The 18,404-nt window shown below is 42.0% G+C and overlaps 3 protein-coding genes across 4 annotated transcripts in view; 2 read left to right on the forward strand and 1 right to left on the reverse strand.

The window, feature by feature from the left end:
* LOC108404770 (uncharacterized) overlaps positions 1 to 18,404 on the forward strand; it is a 94,962-nt gene that overhangs the window by 49,967 nt on the left and 26,591 nt on the right. The window lies entirely within an intron of this gene.
* LOC118969402 (uncharacterized) lies at positions 556 to 18,404 on the forward strand. Its single transcript, XM_037003693.2, is given in 3 exon segments — positions 556 to 1,718; positions 1,721 to 2,048; positions 17,534 to 18,404. Coding segments are annotated over 3 exon segments (1,173 nt in total). The 5' UTR covers positions 556 to 1,024; the 3' UTR covers positions 17,685 to 18,404.
* ZNF12 (zinc finger protein 12) overlaps positions 16,362 to 18,404 on the reverse strand; it is a 32,582-nt gene continuing 30,539 nt past the window's right edge. Inside the window, exon 7 of one of the 2 annotated variants that reach the window (XR_012122167.1) lies at positions 16,362 to 16,473. Coding sequence is in view for 1 of the 2 variants with exons in the window: in XM_073215101.1 (XP_073071202.1) it covers positions 16,448 to 16,473 (26 nt within the window). In the remaining variant the exon portion in view is untranslated. The remainder of the gene's footprint in view (positions 16,474 to 18,404) is intronic. The other variant, XM_073215101.1, reaches the window with a different exon arrangement.

Below are 18,404 nucleotides of genomic sequence, written 5' to 3' on the forward strand. Positions count from 1 at the left end.
CATAAAAGATTTGAAACAGAAGAGAGATCCTGTGATTATAAGGAACATGGGGAAAATAGTGACAAGTCAACCCTTGAAGGCCATCAAGAAACTCACACATGGAAGAATCACTCCAAAGTTAGTATGAGAAGTCAGCCTTATTTAAGCATCAGAGAGTTAATGTGGAAGAGAAAACCCATGAATCTAGTGAAAATGAGAATAATTTCAGCAAGATGTCCCAACCTCATAGAACTCACACAGAAGAGAAAACCTTTGAATGTAGTCAATGCAAGAAATATTTTCACCAGGAGTCCTGCCTGCCTCACTAAACATCAGGAGACACATATAAGAGAGAAATTGTGTGAAGGTAATGAATGTAGAAAAACCTTCCAGAAATCACAACTCACTGACCCGCAGATCTCTCACACAGGAGAGAAACCGAGTGGATGTGATGATGTTCCTGTGAAGTCAGCCCTTACTGGTCAGCAGAGAACTCAGTCAGAGAAGAAGTTTTATATATGTAATGAATGCAAGAAATCTTTTCGTCATAGCTCAGTCCTAAAAATCCATCAGAGACTTCACACAGGAGAGAAGCCCTATCAGTGTAATGAGTGTGGAATATCTTTCATTGCAAAATCAAACTTCAGGCATCATCAGAAAACACATACAGGGGAAAAACCATTTAAATATAATGAATGTGTGAAAACTTTCTTACAGAAGTCACAATTTGCTGACCATCAGAGAACACACACAGGGAGAAACCCTATGAATGTAATGAATGTGGAAAATCCTTCCATTGTAAGTCAGCCCTACGTGTACATCAGGGAAAGCATATAGAAGAGAAACCTTACAAATGTACCGAGTGTGGAGAATCTTTCTGTTATAAGTCAGTCCTAATTATAAACCAGGTATCTCATACAAGGAAGAAGCCCTATGACTGCAACGAATGTGGGAAAATCTGTGTGGAGTCAAATCTCACTAAACATCAGAAAATCCACACTGGTTTGAAGTCCTTGAATGTAATAAGTGTGGCAGAACCTTTTTTATGAATTCCATCCTCATTATACATCAAAGAACCCGCACAGGGGAGAAACCCTATGGATGCAAAGAATGTGAGAAGTCCTTCTACAAAAAGTCAGCCCTGACTAAACATCAAAAGACACACACAGGGGAGAAGCCACATGAATGTAATGAGTGTGGGAAAGCCTTCCACTTGAAATCAACCTTAATCACACACCAGAGAAGTCATACTGGAGAGAAATCCTTTAAATGTAATGAATGTGAAAAATCATTCTATGTGAAGTCACTTCTTAATATTCATCAGAGAAATAACACTGAAAAGAAACCCCATGTATGTAATGAATGTGGGAAAGCCTTTTCTATAAGGTCAAACCTCACTGACCACCAGAGGACACATTCAAAAGAGAAACCCTATGAATGTAATGAATTCCAGAAGACCTTTCGGCATAAGTCAACCTTAACTGTTCACCAGAAAACTCATACAGGAAAGAAACCATATGAATGCAATGAATGTGGGAAGTCCTACATGAAGTCAGCCCTCAGTCAACACCAGAGAATACACACAGGGGAGAAGCCTTATGAATGTAAGGAATGTGAGAAAACCTTCCAGAAGTCACATCTCATTGAACACCAGAGAACACACACTGGGGAGAAGCCCTGTGAATGTAATAAGTGTGGGAAATCTTTCTGTTACAAGTCAGTCCCAACTATACATCAGAGAACTCAGAAGATAAACCCTATAAATGTAGTGAATGTGAGAAATCTTTTTGTATGAAATCACACCTCACTGTGCATCAAAGAACTCACACCGGGAAGAACATCTTTGAATGTAATGAATGTGGGAAAACTTTTTATGTGAAGTCAAACCTCATTAACCACCAGAGAACTCACACAAGAGAGAAGCCCTATGAATGCAAGAGATGCAGAAATTCCTTCTGTGTGAAGTCAGCCCTCACCGTACATCAGCGAACACATACAGGGAGAAGCCTTATGAATGTAACGAATGTGAGAAGTCCTTCTGAAAGAAGTCAACTCTCACTAAACATCAGGTAATTCACACAAGAAAGATACCCTGAGTCACTCAAATGTGAAAAATTTTACTGTGTGAAGTCATATTTTGTCACAGCATAGAGAACTCACAGGGGAAAGTTTATGAATGCAGTAATGTAATTTGTGTAAATTCAGCCCTTAGTTGGCATCAGAAAACTGATGGAGATAGGGTTAGTGGGCTTTCTGTGAATGAAATGAATATTGGAAAACTTCCTGTGTCATCCCTTACTAAATATCAGAGAACTCATAGAGAGAGAACCTGAGAATATCCTATATATTAATGTTGTCCACCTAAGAACCAAACATGAGCTTCATAGAAATCATAGGGGGAAAACAGAAAGAATCCAACAAAAGTATAGAAACATTTACAAAGTCACAACTTAACCAAATCAGGTAATTGATAGAGTGAAACTGTGTAAATGTTTTTTTTTTTTTTTTTTTTTTTTTTTTGAGAGGGCATCTCTCATATTTATTGATCAAATGGTTGTTAACAACAATAAAATTCAGTATAGGGGGGTCAATGCTCAATGTACAATCATTAATCCATCTCAAGCCTAATTCTCGTCAGTCTCCAATCTTCTGAAGCATAACGAACAAGTTCTTACATGGTGAACGAATTCTTACAGAGTGAATAAATTCTTACATGGTGAACAGTACAAGGGCAGTCATCACAGAAACTTTCGGTTTTGATCATGCAATATGACCTATAAACCATCAGGTCAAATATGAATATTCATTTGATTTTTGTACTTGATTTATATGTTGATCCCACATTTCTCCTATTATTATTATTATTTTTATTTTTAATAAAATGCTGAAGTGGTAGGTAGATGCAAGATAAAGGTAGAAAACATAGTTTAGTGCTGTAAGAAGGCAAATGTAGATGATCAGATGATCAGGTGTGTGCCTATGGACTAAGTATTAATCCAGGCTAGACAAGGGCAGCAAAACATCCACGGATGCAGAAGATTTCTCTCAAAGCAGGGGGGGTGAGGTTCTGAGCCTCACCTCTGTTGATCCCCAAATTCTCACCTGATGGCCCCCCTGCGACTGTGCCTGTCTTAGGTTGTTCCTCCCTTGAGGAATCTTACCCGTCTCTGGCTAACCAGTCATCTTCCGGGGCCATACAGGGAAATGTAAAGTTGGTAAGTGAGAGAGAAGCCATATTGTTTGCAAAGGTTAGCTTTTTACTTCTTTGCAGATTTATGCCCTGTGGCTTCTATGCCCAGCACTTGTCTCGAGGTATCTTTACCACCTGGAGGAATTATGATACTCGGTAAATTCGATATGAGGCACGAATTCTATTTAAAGTTTGTAATTAGGAAGGAAGAAGAAAAGCTATAGATGTAGCATATGAAGGAAACTTGGGAGGATTGATTATTTCTTTGACATATCTTCTTGTATAGTACCTTAAGTATGTATAGGTTTTAAACTACTAACTAATTTGCACACACATATTGACATAATAGGAATACGGTGACATAAACAAAGCAAATCTATAATTACCAGCCATCTCCAGTGAAGCCAAGAAAACCATTTAGGCACCCTAGGCATTTGTGAAAATTTATCTATGATATGATGGATATTTTCCAACTGTACTTGAACCATCAGACAAATTAAAGCAGCCCATTTCTGGGATCTGTTCACATCCCATATGTTCTTTTAACCATAGATAGTCTATAGTCATGAGATTTTGGGGTGCTACAACTTGCACCCCTCCCAACTCCTGGTTGAGTTCCAACAGTACAGATCCAGTCAAATTCGTTGTCTCACTGTATGCACATGCCAGCCTAGACATCTCCCTCCTCCTTCTCATGGCAAGTCCAGGAGATGGTGGGCTGGATGCAGCCACAACCGCAGCATCGTCCGGATCCCTGTGGAGGCTTTTTGATGATCATCCCCCGGCACGAGTCCTCCAGAGAGTGCTGATGCCGGAAGCTCCTCCTCATATCGTATCTTAGTTCATTTTCTGGGTATCCAAGCTAGGCCTTGATCTTCTGCGTAGAAACAAACAGACCCTTTGCCCACACTTTGACATGCCCTCTATACCACTGTGCAGAACTCATTGGAGGTCAGCACACAGTAACTGCTTTTTTTTTTTTTTTTAATTAAGAGAAAGGAATATTATCAGAAAAGAGTACCTCCATAGCTGATCATCTGACACCCTTTAAGTGATCAACATTAAGGATATTTAAAGCATGCGTTGATCTTTGATTTACCAATAGTTTTATCCTGTTAAGGAGTAATCCCCCTTTTCTTTCTTTCTTTCTTTTTTTTTTTTTTTTAATTTTTAATCTACACTTACCTGAAGAATACTATGTTTACTATGCTCTCCCCTATATCAGGTCCCCCCTAACAACCACATTACGGTTACTGTCCATCAGCTTAGCAAAATGTTGTAGAGTCACTACTTGTCCTCTCTGTGTTGTGCAGCCCACCCTCCCCTTTCTCCCTCCCCCCCATGCATGCTAATCTTAATACCCCCCTTCTTCTTCCCCCCCCTTATCCCTCCCTGCCCACCCATCCTCCCCAGTTCCTTTCCCTTTGGTACCTGTTAGTCCATTTTTGGGTTCTGTAATTCTGCTGCTGTTTTGTTCCTTCAGTTTTTCCTTTGTTCCTATACTCCTCAGATGAGTGAAATCATTTGGTATTTCTCTTTCTCCGCTTGGCTTATTTCACTGAGCATAATACTCTCCAGCTCCATCCATGTTGCTGCAAATGGTTGGATTTTTCCACTTCTTATGGCTGAGTAGTATTCCATTGTGTATATGTACCACATCTTCTTTATCCATTCATCTACAGATGGACATTTAGGTTGCTTCCAATTCTTGGCTATTGTAAATAGTGCTGCGATAAACATAGGAGTGCATCTGTCTTTCTCAAACTTGATTGCTGCGTTCTTAGGGTAAATTCCTAGGAGTGGAATTCCTGGGTCAAATGGTAGGTCTGTTTTGAGCATTTTGATGCACCTCCATACTGCTTTCCACAATGGTTGAACTAATTTACATTCCCACCAGCAGTGTAGGAGGGTTCCCCTTTCTCCACAGCCTCGCCAACATTTGTTGTTGTTTGTCTTTTGGATGGCAGCTATCCTTACTGGTGTGAGGTGATACCTCATTGTAGTTTTAATTTGCATTTCTCTGATAATTAGCGATGTGGAGCATCTTTTCATGTGTCTCTTGGCCATCTGTATTTCTTTTTTGGAGAACTGTCTGTTCAGTTCCTCTGCCCATTTTTTAATTGGGTTATTTGTTTTTTGTTTGTTGAGGCGTGTGAGCTCTTTATATATTCTGGACGTCAAGCCTTTATCAGATCTGTCATTTTCAAATATATTCTCCCATACTGTAGTGTTCCTTTTTGTTCTATTGATGGTGTCTTTCGCTGTACAGAAGCTTTTCAGCTTAATGTAGTCCCACTTGCTCATTTTTGCTGTTGTTTTCCTTGCCCGGGGAGATATGTTCAAGAAGAGATCACTCATGTTTATGTCTAAGAGGTTTTTGCCTATGTTTTTTTCCAAGAGTTTAATGGTTTCGTGACTTACATTCAGGTCTTTGATCCATTTTGAGTTTACCTTTGTATATGGGGTTAGACAATGGTCCAGTTTCATTCTCCTACATGTAGCTGTCCAGTTTTGCCAGCACCATCTGTTGAAGAGACTGTCATTTTGCCATTGTATGTCCATGGCTCCTTTATCAAATATTAATTGACCATATATGTTTGGGTTAATTTCTGGGGTCTCTAATCTGTTCCACTGGTCTGTGGCTCTGTTCTTGTGCCAGTACCAAATTGTCTTGATTACTATGGCTTTGTAGTAGAGCTTGAAGTTGGGGAGTGAGATCCCCCCTACTTTATTCTTCTTTTTCAGGATTGCTTTGGCTATTCGGGGTCTTTGGTGTTTCCATATGAATTTTTGAATTATTTGTTCCAATTCATTGAAGAATGTTGCTGGTAATTTGAGAGGGATTGCATCAAATTTGTATATTGCTTTTGGCAGGATGGCCATTTTGACGATATTAATTCTTCCTAGCCATGAGCATGGGATGAGTTTCCATTTATTAGTGTCCCCTTTAATTTCTCTTAAGAGTGACTTGTAGTTTTCAGAGTATAAGTCTTTCACTTCCTTGGTTAGGTTTATTCCTAGGTATTTTATTCTTTTTGATGCAATGGTGAATGGAATTGTTTTCCTGATTTCTCTTTCTATTGATTCGTTGTTAGTGTATAGGAAAGCTACAGATTTCTGTGTGTTGATTTTGTATCCTGCAACTTTGCTGTATTCCGATATCAGTTCTAGTAGTTTTGGAGTGGAGTCTTTAGGGTTTTTTATGTACAGTATCATATCATCTGCAAATAGTGACAGTTTAACTTCTTCTTTACCAATCTGGATTCCTTGTATTTCTTTGTTTTGTCTGATTGCCGTGGCTAGGACCTCCAGTACTATGTTAAATAACAGTGGGGAGAGTGGGCATCCCTGTCTGGTTCCCGATCTCAGTGGAAATGCTTTCAACTTCTCGCTGTTCAGTATAATGCTGGCTGTGGGTTTATCATATATGGCCTTTATTATGTTGAGGTACTTGCCCTCTATTCCCATTTTGCTGAGAGTTTTTATCATGAATGGATGTTGAATTTTGTCAAATGCTTTTTCAGCATCTATGGAGATGATCATGTGGTTTTTGTCTTTCTTTTTGTTGATGTGGTGGATGATGTTGATGGATTTTCGAATGTTGTACCATCCTTGCATCCCTGGGATGAACCCCACTTGGTCATGGTGTATGATCCTTTTGATATACTGTTGAATTCTGTTTGCTAATATTTTATTGAGTATTTTTGCATCTACGTTCATCAGGGATATTGGTCTGTAATTTTCTTTTTTGGTGGGGTCTTTGCCTGGTTTTGGTATTAGGGTGATGTTGGCTTCATAGAATGAGTTTGGGAGTATTCCCTCTTCTTCTATTTTGTGGAACACTTTAAGGAGAATGGGTATTATGTCTTCTCTGTGTGTCTGATAAAATTCCGAGGTAAATCCGTCCGGCCCCGGGGTTTTGTTCTTGGGTAGTTTTTTGATTACTGTTTCAATTTCTTTGCTTGTAATTGGTTTGTTTAACTTTTGTGTTTCTTCCTTGGTCAGTCTTGGGAGGTTGTATTTTTCTAGGAAGTTGTCCATTTCTTCTAGGTTTTCCAGCTTGTTGGCATATAGGTTTTCATAGTAGTCTTTAATAATTCTTTGTATTTCTGTGGAGTCTGTCGTGATTTTTCCATTCTCATTTCTGATTATGTTGATTTGTGTTGACTCTCTTTTTCTCTTAATAAGTTGGGCTAGAGGCTTATCTATTTTGTTTATTTTCTCAAAGAACCAGCTCTTGGTTTCGTTGATTTTTGCTATTGTTTTACTCTTCTCAATTTTGTTTATTTCTTCTCTGATCTTTATTATGTCCCTCCTTCTGCTGACTTTAGGCCTCATTTGTTCTTCTTTTTCCAGTTTTAATAATTGTGATGTTAGACTATTCATTTGGGATTGTTCTTCCTTCTTCAAGTGTGCCTGGATTGCTATATACTTTCCTCTTAAGACTGCTTTCGCTGCATCCCACAGAAGTTGGGGCTTAGTGTTGTTGTTGTCATTTGTTTCTATATATTCCTTGATCTCTATTTTGATTTGTTCATTGATCCATTGATTATTTAGTAGCATGTTGTTAAGCCTCCATGTGTTTGTGAGCCTTTTTGTTTTCTTTGTAGAATTTATTTCTACTTTCATACCTTTGTGGTCTGAAAAATTGGTTGGTAGAATTTCAATATTGTGGAATTTACTGAGGCTCTTTTTGTGAGCTAGTATGTGGTCTATTCTAGAGAATGTTCCATGTGCACTTGAGAAGAATGTATATCCTGTTGCTTTTGGATGTAAAGTTCTATAGATGTCTATTAGGTCCATCTGTTCTAGTGTGTTGTTCAGTGCCTGTGTGTCTTTACTTATTTTCTGCCCGGTGGATCTATCCTTTGGGGTGAGTGGTGTGTTGAAGTCTCCTACAATGAATGCATTGCAGTCTATTTCCCTCTTTAGTTCTGTTAGTATTTGCTTCACATATGCTGGTGCTCCTGTATTGGGTGCATATATATTTAGAATGGTTATATCCTCTTGTTGGACTAAGCCCTTTATCATTATGTAGTGGCCTTCTTTATCTCTTGTTACTTTCTTTGTTTTGAAGTCTATTTTGTCTGATATTAGTACTGCAACCCCTGCTTTCTTCTCACTGTTGTTTGCCTGAAATATGTTTTTCCATCCCTTGACTTTTAGTCTATGCTTATCTTTGGGTTTAAGGTGAGTTTCTTGTAAGCAGCATATAGATGGGTCTTGCTTTTTTATCCATTCTATTACTCTATGTCTTTTGATTGGTGCATTAAGTCCATTTACATTTAGGGTGACTATTGAAAGATATGTACTTATTGCCATTGCAGGCTTTAGATTCGTGGTTACCAAAGGTTCAAGGTTAGCTTCTTTAGTATCTTACTGCCTAACTTAGCTCGCTTATTGAGCTGTTATATACACTGTCTGGAGAGTCTTTTCTTCTCTCCCTTCTTATTCCTCCTCCTCCCTTCTTCATATGTTGTGTGGTTTGTTCTGTGCTCTTTTTAGGGGTGCTCCCATCTAGAGCAGTCCCTGTAGGATGCCCTGTAGAGGTGGTTTGTGGGAAGCAAATTCCCTCAGCTTTTGCTTGTCTGGGAATTGTTTGATCCCACCATCATATTTAAATGATAGTCGTGCTGGATACAGTATCCTTGGTTCAAGGCCCTTCTGTTTCATTGCATTAAGTATATCATGCCATTCTCTTCTGGCCTGTAGGGTTTCTGTTGAGAAGTCTGATGTTAGCCTGATTGGTTTTCCTTTATAGGTGACCTTTTTCTCTCTAGCTGCCTTTAAAACTCTTTCCTTGTCCTTGATCCTTGCCATTTTAATTATTATGTGTCTTGGTGTTGTCCTCCTTGGATCCTTTCTGTTGGGGGTTCTGTATAATTCCATGGTCTGTTCGATTATTTCCTCCCCCAGTTTGGGGAAGTTTTCAGCAATTATTTCTTCAAAGACCCTTTCTATCCCTTTTCCTCTTTCTTCCTCTTCTGGTATCCCTATAATACGAATGTTTTTCCTTTTGTATTGGTCACATATTTCTCTTAGTGTTGTTTCATTCCTGGAGATCCTTTTATCTCTCTCTATGTCAGCTTCTATACGTTCCTGTTCTCTGGCTTCTATTCCTTCAATGGCCTCTTGCATCTTATCCATTCTGCTTATAAATCCTTCCAGGGATTGTTTCACTTCTGTGATCTCTTTCCTGACATCTGTGATCTCCTTCCGGACTTCATCCCACTGCTCTTGCATTTTTCTCTGCATCTCATCCCACTGCTCTTGCATTTTTCTCTGCATCTCATCCCATTGCTCTTGCATTTTTTTCTGCATCTCTGTCAGCATGTTCATGATTTTTATTTTGAATTCTTTTTCAGGAGGACTAGTTAGGTCTGTCTCCTTCTCAGGTGTTGTCTCTGTGATCTTTGTCTGCCTGTAGTTTTGCCTTTTCATGGTGATAGAGATAGTCTGCAGAGCTGGTACAAGTGACCGCTGGAAGAGCTTCCCTTCTTGTTGGTTTGTAGCCTTTTCCTGGGAGAATAGCGACCTCTAGTGGCTTGTGCTGGGCAGCTGTGCGCAGACAGGGCTTCTGCTTCCTGCCCAGTTGCTTTGGGGTTTATCTCCACTGTTGCTGTGGGCTTGGCCTGGCTGGGGCTGTTCCTCCAAAATGGTGGAGCCCCGTTAGAGGGGGAGCAGCCAGGAGACTATTTATCTCCGTAAGGGGCCTCTGTGCTCCCTGCTGCCCAGGGGGTTAGAGTGCCCAGAGATCCCCAGATTCCCTGCTTCTGGTCTAAGTGACCTGTCCTGCCCCTTTAAGATTTCCAAAAAGCACTCTCCAAACCAAAACAACAACAGCAACAATGAGAGAGGGAACAGAAAGGAAAAAAAAAAAGAAAAAACACGCGATTTTTTTTTTTTTTCCTCAGGTGCCGGTCCCAGGCACCCGCGCACTGGTCCTGCTGCCCTGTCTCCCTAGCACCAGGGTCCCTGTCCTTTCAAGGCTTCCAAAAAGCACCCACCCACTGGTCCCGCAGGGAAGGAACGCTCAATATTCTTTGTCCTCAGGCACTGGTCCCACGCACCCGCTCACCAGTCCTGCCGCCCTGCCTCCCTAGCACCGGGGTCCCTGTCCCTTCAAGGCTTCCAAAAAGCATTTGGCAAAAAGAGAGAAAAAAAAGGGGAAAAACGCGCGATTTCTTCCGTCCTCAGGTGCTGGTCTCAGGCACCCACCCACCGGTCCCACAGGGAAAAATGCGGGATATTCTTTGTCCTCAGGTGCCGGTCCCAGGCACCCGCTCACCAGTCCCGCCGCCCTGCCTCCCTAGCACCGGGGTCCCTGTCCCTTTTAGGCTTCCAAAAAGCACTCGCAGAAAAGAGAAAAAAAAAAGGGGAAAAACGCGCGATTTCCTCTGTCCTCAAGTGCCGGTCTCAGGCACCCGCCCACCGGTCCCGCAGGGAAAAACGGAGGATATTCTTTGTCCTCAGGCGCCGGTCCCAGCCACCCGCTCACCAGTCCTGCCACCGTGCCTCCCTAGCACTGGGGTCCCCGTCCCTTCAAGGCTTCCAAAAAGCGCTTGCCAAAAAGAGAAAAAAAAAAAGGGGAAAAACGCGCGACCTCCTCCGTCCTCAGGCACCAGTCTCAGGCACCCGCCCCCAGGTCTCGCAGGGAGAAACGCGGGATATTCTTTGTCCTCCGGCGCTGTTCCCAGGCACCTCCTCACCGGTCCCGCCACCCTGCCTCCCCAGCAACGGGGGCCCGTCCCTCTAAGGCTTCCAAAAAGCGCTCGCCAAAAAAAAAAACTGCTCCGGTTTCTCTCCACCCGCCGGGAGCCGGGGGGAGGGGCGCTCGGGTCCCGCCGGGCTGGGGCTTGTATCTTACCCCCTTCACAAGGCGCTGGGTTCTTGCAGGTGTGGATGTGGTCTGGATGTTGTCCTGTGTCCTGTGGTCTCTATTTTAGGAAGATTTTTCTTTGTTATATTTTCATAGCTCTATGTGTTTTTGGGAGGAGATTTCCACTGCTCTACTCACGCCGCCATCTTGGCTCCCCCTCTCTGTGTAAATGTTTTATATGCATGAATGCTTTTGAGAAAAAAATCAAACTATTATGTAAGAAAGGAATTAATGCTAAGGGGAAATCTGTCAATTTAAGAAATGTGGGTACATTGTTTTTTCTAGAAATAATGTAATACTCAAATGATGACTCCAATGTAGGATCAAATTCTAAAAATGTGACATAAGACACATCTAATGCCAATGTTGCTCATTAGTGGAATATGAAGCCTTTTGAAAATTGCAAGTTGTAGTATCAAGCTGACAGTTGAAGTGTACTTGGGATAAGTGTGCAACATGTGCATGTTGTGAATGTTTGACATAGTGGATGTCAAATCAGTTATCAGTAGGTAATATCTCCCCATAGCTGAATAATGGTTGTGGGAGATACCTCTAAATGCCAATGTTTCTTTGTATTTTTATACTACAACATGCATTATAAATGACATGTTTGACAAATTTGAAGTACTGCACCACAATGTTATTGAGAAAAACTAAGTACAGAAAACTATATATAGCATACTACCTTTTCTTTAAGAAGTAAAAGGAAATAATACACACACACATAAACACACACACACACACAAATTGCTTATTTTGCAAAGAGAAACACCAGAAGGATAAACTACAAACTAACAAGATATCTATGGAGGCAGGAGTGAACAGGGTGGTAGAAATGGGGATGGAAGCCAGGTTTCTTTGATTATACCTTTCTATGAAATTTTGACATGAACAAATGTAAATGTTTACATATCCAAAAATAAAAGCAGATTCTAAATTGAAAACAAATAAATCAACAACTTTATATAAAATTGGTAACCTACTCACAGAGAAAATAATTGAAGAAACTTTGAACATGGTATTATGACCATACATCCTTAATTGGATGTGTTTAAGGAGAAAAGGGCCTGCAAAAATTTATAAATATCACACATTAATTTTAATGTTGTTTTCAATCTATTTTATGTACATTATAAAATAAAGAAATTTTAAAGTTTCTAGGAACCAAAACCTCCAGTTTGAGGAGACAACCATAAAATCAAAGAATTTATGTAAAACTCTATAATGACAAATATGACTTGAAAATATAATTAAAATTATATGTATATTTCCTATCTCTGTCCACTCAGAGGGCCTATAAGCAATGAGCAGATTCAGTACCAACACTGCCTTACTGCGAGGAACTGGACTCCATGGGGAAATAGTCAATGCTAGATTTGGGCCCTGAAGTGTCTGTGGTGAGCCTGGGACCTCGTGTCAAAACCCAGGGAGGCACTCCAAGATTAATGGGGATATGCTGAAGGGCGTGGAGGCTAGCTTGACGGGTTCCCTCTTGTCAAATTTGAGGTAATTTGATAGTTAAAAAGAATGATGGTAACATTGGAATAAACAAAACTCTTGAGTCCACAGTAACACACAAAAAAGAGAAAGGCTAAACCCCTGTCCACCATTAGAGGCAAACCTTACATAGACTCTTTACTCTGTAATCAAGGAAAGAATGGGCTTTCCCCGTCCTTTAAGTAGGAGCACCTGTCCATCTCCAATTGTGGGAAGACTGTCTGTAGAAGAAAAAGTCAGCTAATGTAGAAGGAATGACAGAATTTGAAAAATTGCCCCTTTGCATCTAGGCAAAGATGGTCAGTGAATGCTAAGATCATTAGATGCAAAAGAAACGGTATTTGTGTACTGCCAGAGTATCACCCACATATCTTTCTCATTGGAACTGGAAAAAGTGTGTCTTTACAATGGAATGATTGCCCCACTTTAACCAGGTGATCAAATGCGGCATTATGAATAGCAATGACACGTGCCTCTTGATGAGAAGCATGTTAAGTATTTAATGTTGCTCTGTGGATTATTCTTGCCACAATAATATATGTCTGATCAAGTATTTAATCTTTTAGTTTACAAGAAATACAGGAGATAGTGAAACAGCTTCAGTGGAGAAGACAGACAAATCTGGGACATAGGGCATTCTACAGGACAACTGGCCTCACTTCAAAATTCAATGTCCTTATAAAAAGAAAGGTGTGGAAACTTTTTGATACAGAGACTAAAGAGACAAATGCAGCACACAAACCTTGATTGGATTTAAAATCATCTGTCTCTAAAAGACATCTGCATAGATTATTTGGAGTCAATTGGAGGAATTTAAATGTGGAATGGGTATTAGATGATGTTAGGGAATTAGAGGTAACTTTTTCCTAAGTGTGATAATGGTTATGAAAGTATTTCTAGGACACTCATGCTGAATTTAGAATGAACTGGCATGATATCTGAACTTTCAAATGATTCAGAAACAAAATAATTTATAGTAGATGAAGCAAAAGGAGAATTTTAGCAAGCATTGAACTTAGTGGTAAGCATATAGGTGTTCACTATATTTTTCTTAAATGAACTCTGAAAGTTTTTGTAAAAGTTCTGGGAAAGCACCACAACACTTATCTATTCTCTTACTGGTTTTTGGCATCCATAAGTAATGATGCCATTGTTACTGGTTTGCTCTTCAATAAAGAAGCCAAACAATGCCTTTCTTTAAAAAGTGTTTGCCTGTCTTGGTTTAGCTGGTTTAATGAAAACACATTTATAAAGTCGGCAAAGGCAGGTGTCTTGCCAATGGGTTTCAGCCCCGGGCAAGTTTGCTATGTATTCAGTGTGACCAAAGAAATCGACAGCAAAATGTTCTTGGGGTGAAAGGGTTATACCCAACTTTATCTCCAGGTGGCAGGTCAGTCAATAAAATCCCGTTCACTCAGAGTGAGTATGCATGCAGCAAGCTGGTCTCTGCCTCTGGGCCCCTCTGTCCACAGAGCCGTCCTCCTCCAGGCCTCTCTGCACAGTTGTCCTGCACAATTGTCCCACACAGCCATCCTCTGGACCTCTGTCCTTGGCGCTGCCACCACCCCAGTCTCTGCTCTGCTCTCCTGCAGCCTTGCAGCCCTGCCACCATGTCGTGCCCAGAGCACTGGGTGGAGCTCTTTATATATAGTCAACAGCCATGTATTGCCCACAGATGTGCAGTGAGCTAGTCAACCAGGGTCAGGTGAGAATCCTGGGCACAGGAACTCTCATTTTATCCACACTCCACCCCTCCAGGATTCTCTCCTCTCAATCCATGTGCCCTTAGTCCTCTGCAATGGTCCCTGTGCAAGGAAGCTTGAACATTGTTCTCCAGCCTCTCCAGCAAAAAGTCTTGCAGACACACAGGCTGGACTTGTGGCTCTGTCTCTGACCTCTCCCTCTTTGGTCTTAATGGCTGGAACTGCTGCTCGGTTTCAGCTGTTGCCATAGCTCTAATAAGATCCTGTTGAACTTTCCATCTAATTTCCTTCCATCTGCTCCTGCCTGTATTAAATCAACCCACATCTGGGTCGTCATAACCTTTATAGGGCCCTGTAAATTGTTCTTGTGAGTAATAGGTCTTATTTCTTTCCGGATTCTTGTTGCTTCTGCCTCTCCTAAGTCTGCTGCTGTACGTGTCACCTCGCTATGGGCTGCCCTAAGTGAGGGGAAGGAATGGCCACTAGAGACCCAAAGAGGCATGTAGGAGCCATTTGAAGTATAATATTTCTCATCCCAGTAGTGAAAATCTCTTCATCTGGGTTATAATTCTCTGGACTATAGATGGCATTTCTTATGCCTGGCTCTCATAGCACCTGTAGGAGTTCAGCATATGTCTGCCATCTAACAGGAGAGGATGGCAGATCACCCGGATTGGGCCACACAGCAAGAAGTGCAGCCATAAGCCAATGGAGGAGGGAGTGACTCCTTGTGGTCTGATGTGCATTTTGTAATTACTGCCTCAAGGCAGGCTGCACTGTCAGGGAAGACAGCTTTCCCAACTCTGATCCTGACAGAACAATTCCATCCACCCCTATGTCCCACAGACGCAGGAACCAAGCTGGTATTGACTCCGAGGGCTTCTGCCTAAACTGAGAGCCCAAATCCACCCGCTCAGCCTCGGTATAGGGGTGGACCATAGAGTGCTCCATGACCTGGGGAGGGGGCTGCTCCTCTCCTTTCAGCTGCTGGGTCTTTATTTTCTTTACAACTACTGGGTGTGTTTTCAATACAGGAGGCGCCAGTGTCTCTGGCACCACCCCTTCATCCTTCCCCAGCTCCTGCATTTCTGGGGCTGATGGCACCTTTCTCTCCTCCCCTGAGTGCCTCCTCTGCTACAACCTTTACCTTCTCTACTGTGCCTCGCAGCAATGCTACCCCATTCTTCAGAAGGTCTCTTACCTTCAGCTCAATGCTTTGCAGCTGATGTTCTCGTGCCACCTCTGCCTGTGCTTCCCCCAGGAGTTCGTTTTTTTCCTTGATGGCCTCTTCCTCCTTCAGAGCACGCAGCAGTGCTGCCGTCTCGTCTCCAGTGACACCTTGCTGCCGGCTCTTGTGCAGCCTCTTGCATCAAGGCCATCTTCCTCGGAATCCACAGAAGTTTGCAGTTCGCATTCTCATGTAACCTGTCGCACCAATGCCATTTCCCTCAGTGAATCTACCGAAGTTTGCGGCTTGCATTCTCATGCCGCCATTTCTTGGGTCTCCCCTGTGACTGTGAGAAGCAGCCAACCCACAGTCCCTGCTGCCTCACGGGCACTCTGCTTCTCAAACGATCTGCTTACTGTATCAGGGGCCACCCCTACTGCCTCAGGTGTCACCTCCACTTGCCTCCAGTCCTGGGGTGGGGCCCAGTCCTCTAGGAGACCAGCCACCTCAGACCACATACTCATTGGTGGAAGATCCACTGTCTCCCCATTCACAGGGGCAGCCCGCTGAAGCACCCCTCTCATAAGGGCGGCCTGTCTTTTTCCTTGGTCAACAATGAACTCTGCCGACTTTCGCCAGTTGTCTTGCCAATGGGTTTCAGCCCCTGGCAAGTTCGCTATGGATTCAGTGTGACCAAAGAAATTGACAGCAAAACATTCTTGGGGTGAAAGGGTTATGCCCAACTTTATTTCCAGGTGGCATGTCAGTCAAAATCCCGTTCAGAGCGAGTCTGCATGCAGCAAGCTGGTCTCTGCCTCTGGGCCCCTCTGTCCACACAGCCGTCCTCTGGGCCTCTCTGCACAGTCATCCCACACAGCTGTCCTCTAGGCCTCTGTCTTTGGCACTGCCACCACTCATGCCCAGAGCACTGGGCAGAGCTCTTTATATAGAGTCAACAGCCATGTATTGCCCACAGGTGTGCAGTGAGCTAGTCAACCAGGGCCAGGTAAGAATCCTGGCCCCAGGAACTCTCATTTTATCCACAGCAGGTCATGCACTGTTGACAATAAACATTTGTATTAAGGAATAGTAGCAAACAGTGGTGTTCATTACTCTGAAAACAGTGCTATGTTTAGAAAACCTATGGTTTCTACTGATGGGACTCAAAGGGGTGCCTGCAGAGATACAGTGTATGTACCCTAATGTTAAGAACCGTTTGCAGAATAGTGGGGGCAGAGACTGTGCCTTGATTCTTCCTACTTTACCCCATTCCTGTTAGCTGGTTGGCAGGCTGCTCTGCTGCTATCTGGCTGGAGAGCCTTGGTGTGGCCTATTTTTCCTCCCTTCACCAGAGATTATTTGGGGTTGGGCATATGACCACCGGATGTTTAGGGAAGTATTCTGGGTGATTTGGGGGTAAGTTCTATCATTGATAAAAGGAGCAAAAGCAGAACGGCATTTCCATCTGGATACAACTGTTGATTTTGTCTTGTTGCTCAGGGCTGGTAGTCTGAGGATGTGGAGCAGGGAGAGGGAGGAACCTGGGACAGCAAGCATACGGGGCCTTGAATTAACCAGCTCTGAAGCTGCTCGGCATCGGCAAGACCTGAGGTCATATAGTAATGTTGGCTAAAGCCTATTGGAGTTGAGATTTTTCTGTTACTTGCAGCTCTAAGGCCCTGATGCTGCAGAGGTATACTTTAAAAAAAAAATGTGATTCAGGAATGTCAGATACAGGAATTTGGGAACAAAAATGAGTTCTTTTGATAAAATGGTTCAGTAACTATTTTTGGCCCTGTAAACTTTCATGTAATGGTGAAATTTATCTTTTATTTGAAAGAAATGCAGCAGAGTTTCCTTTTGAAACCTAATTACATATTAAATGTTCTTTATATATTAAATAACCTTTAAAAAAAAGAATTATTCACTGATCTTTTCCCATTTTTTTCTTGACAAGATGTGGCTTGTTGTAAGGGTCTTATTTTTATTTTCCTAACGAGTGTCCTTACAACATATAATTAGCCTTTTTGTCCCTGATTTGAAATACTGTCTTTACCCTGGATTAAATTATCATTTGTAGTGGCTTTACTTCTTGTCTGTTGCCCACATCTTTCCAGAAAGAGAAGCAGAGACCTCAGAGCCAGCACAATCCCTGGTGGCCAATCATGGCACTCATCCATTTGGCCCAGTTTGGTTCCTAGGATGGCCACTTCCTCTAAGGTCAGAGTCCATGGGAGTTCTTGCAGACCAGTGATTGGTGCGCTTTGATACTGGAGTAGCTTGGTTATGTTGGGCTTTCCCTTATTTGCAGTCTGAGTCGCGACTCATAGCTTGTAAGTGCTCTCATTTTTTTGTTGTTTTATTGAGCTATTTTATAATTATGCTAAATAAGATGATGCTTTCATTGCTCTTGTAATGCTTTTCCATATATTGAAGAGCAAGTCCCACTCATCCTATTTTTCAAAACTTTTCCTGTGTGATTCTTAGAGACAACCTTTAGAATGGATTTGTCAGGTTCCCCTCCAAAGCCTTTTGGGATTCTGATTGAATTTGTGTTTAAATTTGGTCTCAAATAACTGCCGAACATGACTGGTGCCCTCCTAACTCGGCTGGCTGGGACTATTCCCCGCTGACCAGAGACAGGGAGCACATGGGCAGGGCTTCTGTAAATCTCCTTTTCCTGTGAGTGAGCCATATTTTCTTTTTTCTTTGCATGTTTTGTAACTTTTTTGCTGAAAACTGGACATTTTAATAATGTGACAACTCTGGTAATCAGATTCTGCCCTCTGCCCCAGGGCTCTTGTTGTTTGTTGTGGGTTATTGTTGTGTGCTCCTTTGTTGACTTCTCAACATTTTTTAAGTATGTATTCTTTGTCATGTGTGGCCGCTGAATTCTTTGTTCCATTAACTCAGAAGTCAGGTGTGTTTTGCCAGTTTCCTCAGACACGGAGACAGAAAAATAAATAAATAAAAAGAAAGAGAAAACTA

Source organism: Manis javanica, chromosome 10 (genome assembly GCF_040802235.1).
Source record: "Manis javanica isolate MJ-LG chromosome 10, MJ_LKY, whole genome shotgun sequence".
Taxonomy (NCBI): domain Eukaryota; kingdom Metazoa; phylum Chordata; class Mammalia; order Pholidota; family Manidae; genus Manis; species Manis javanica.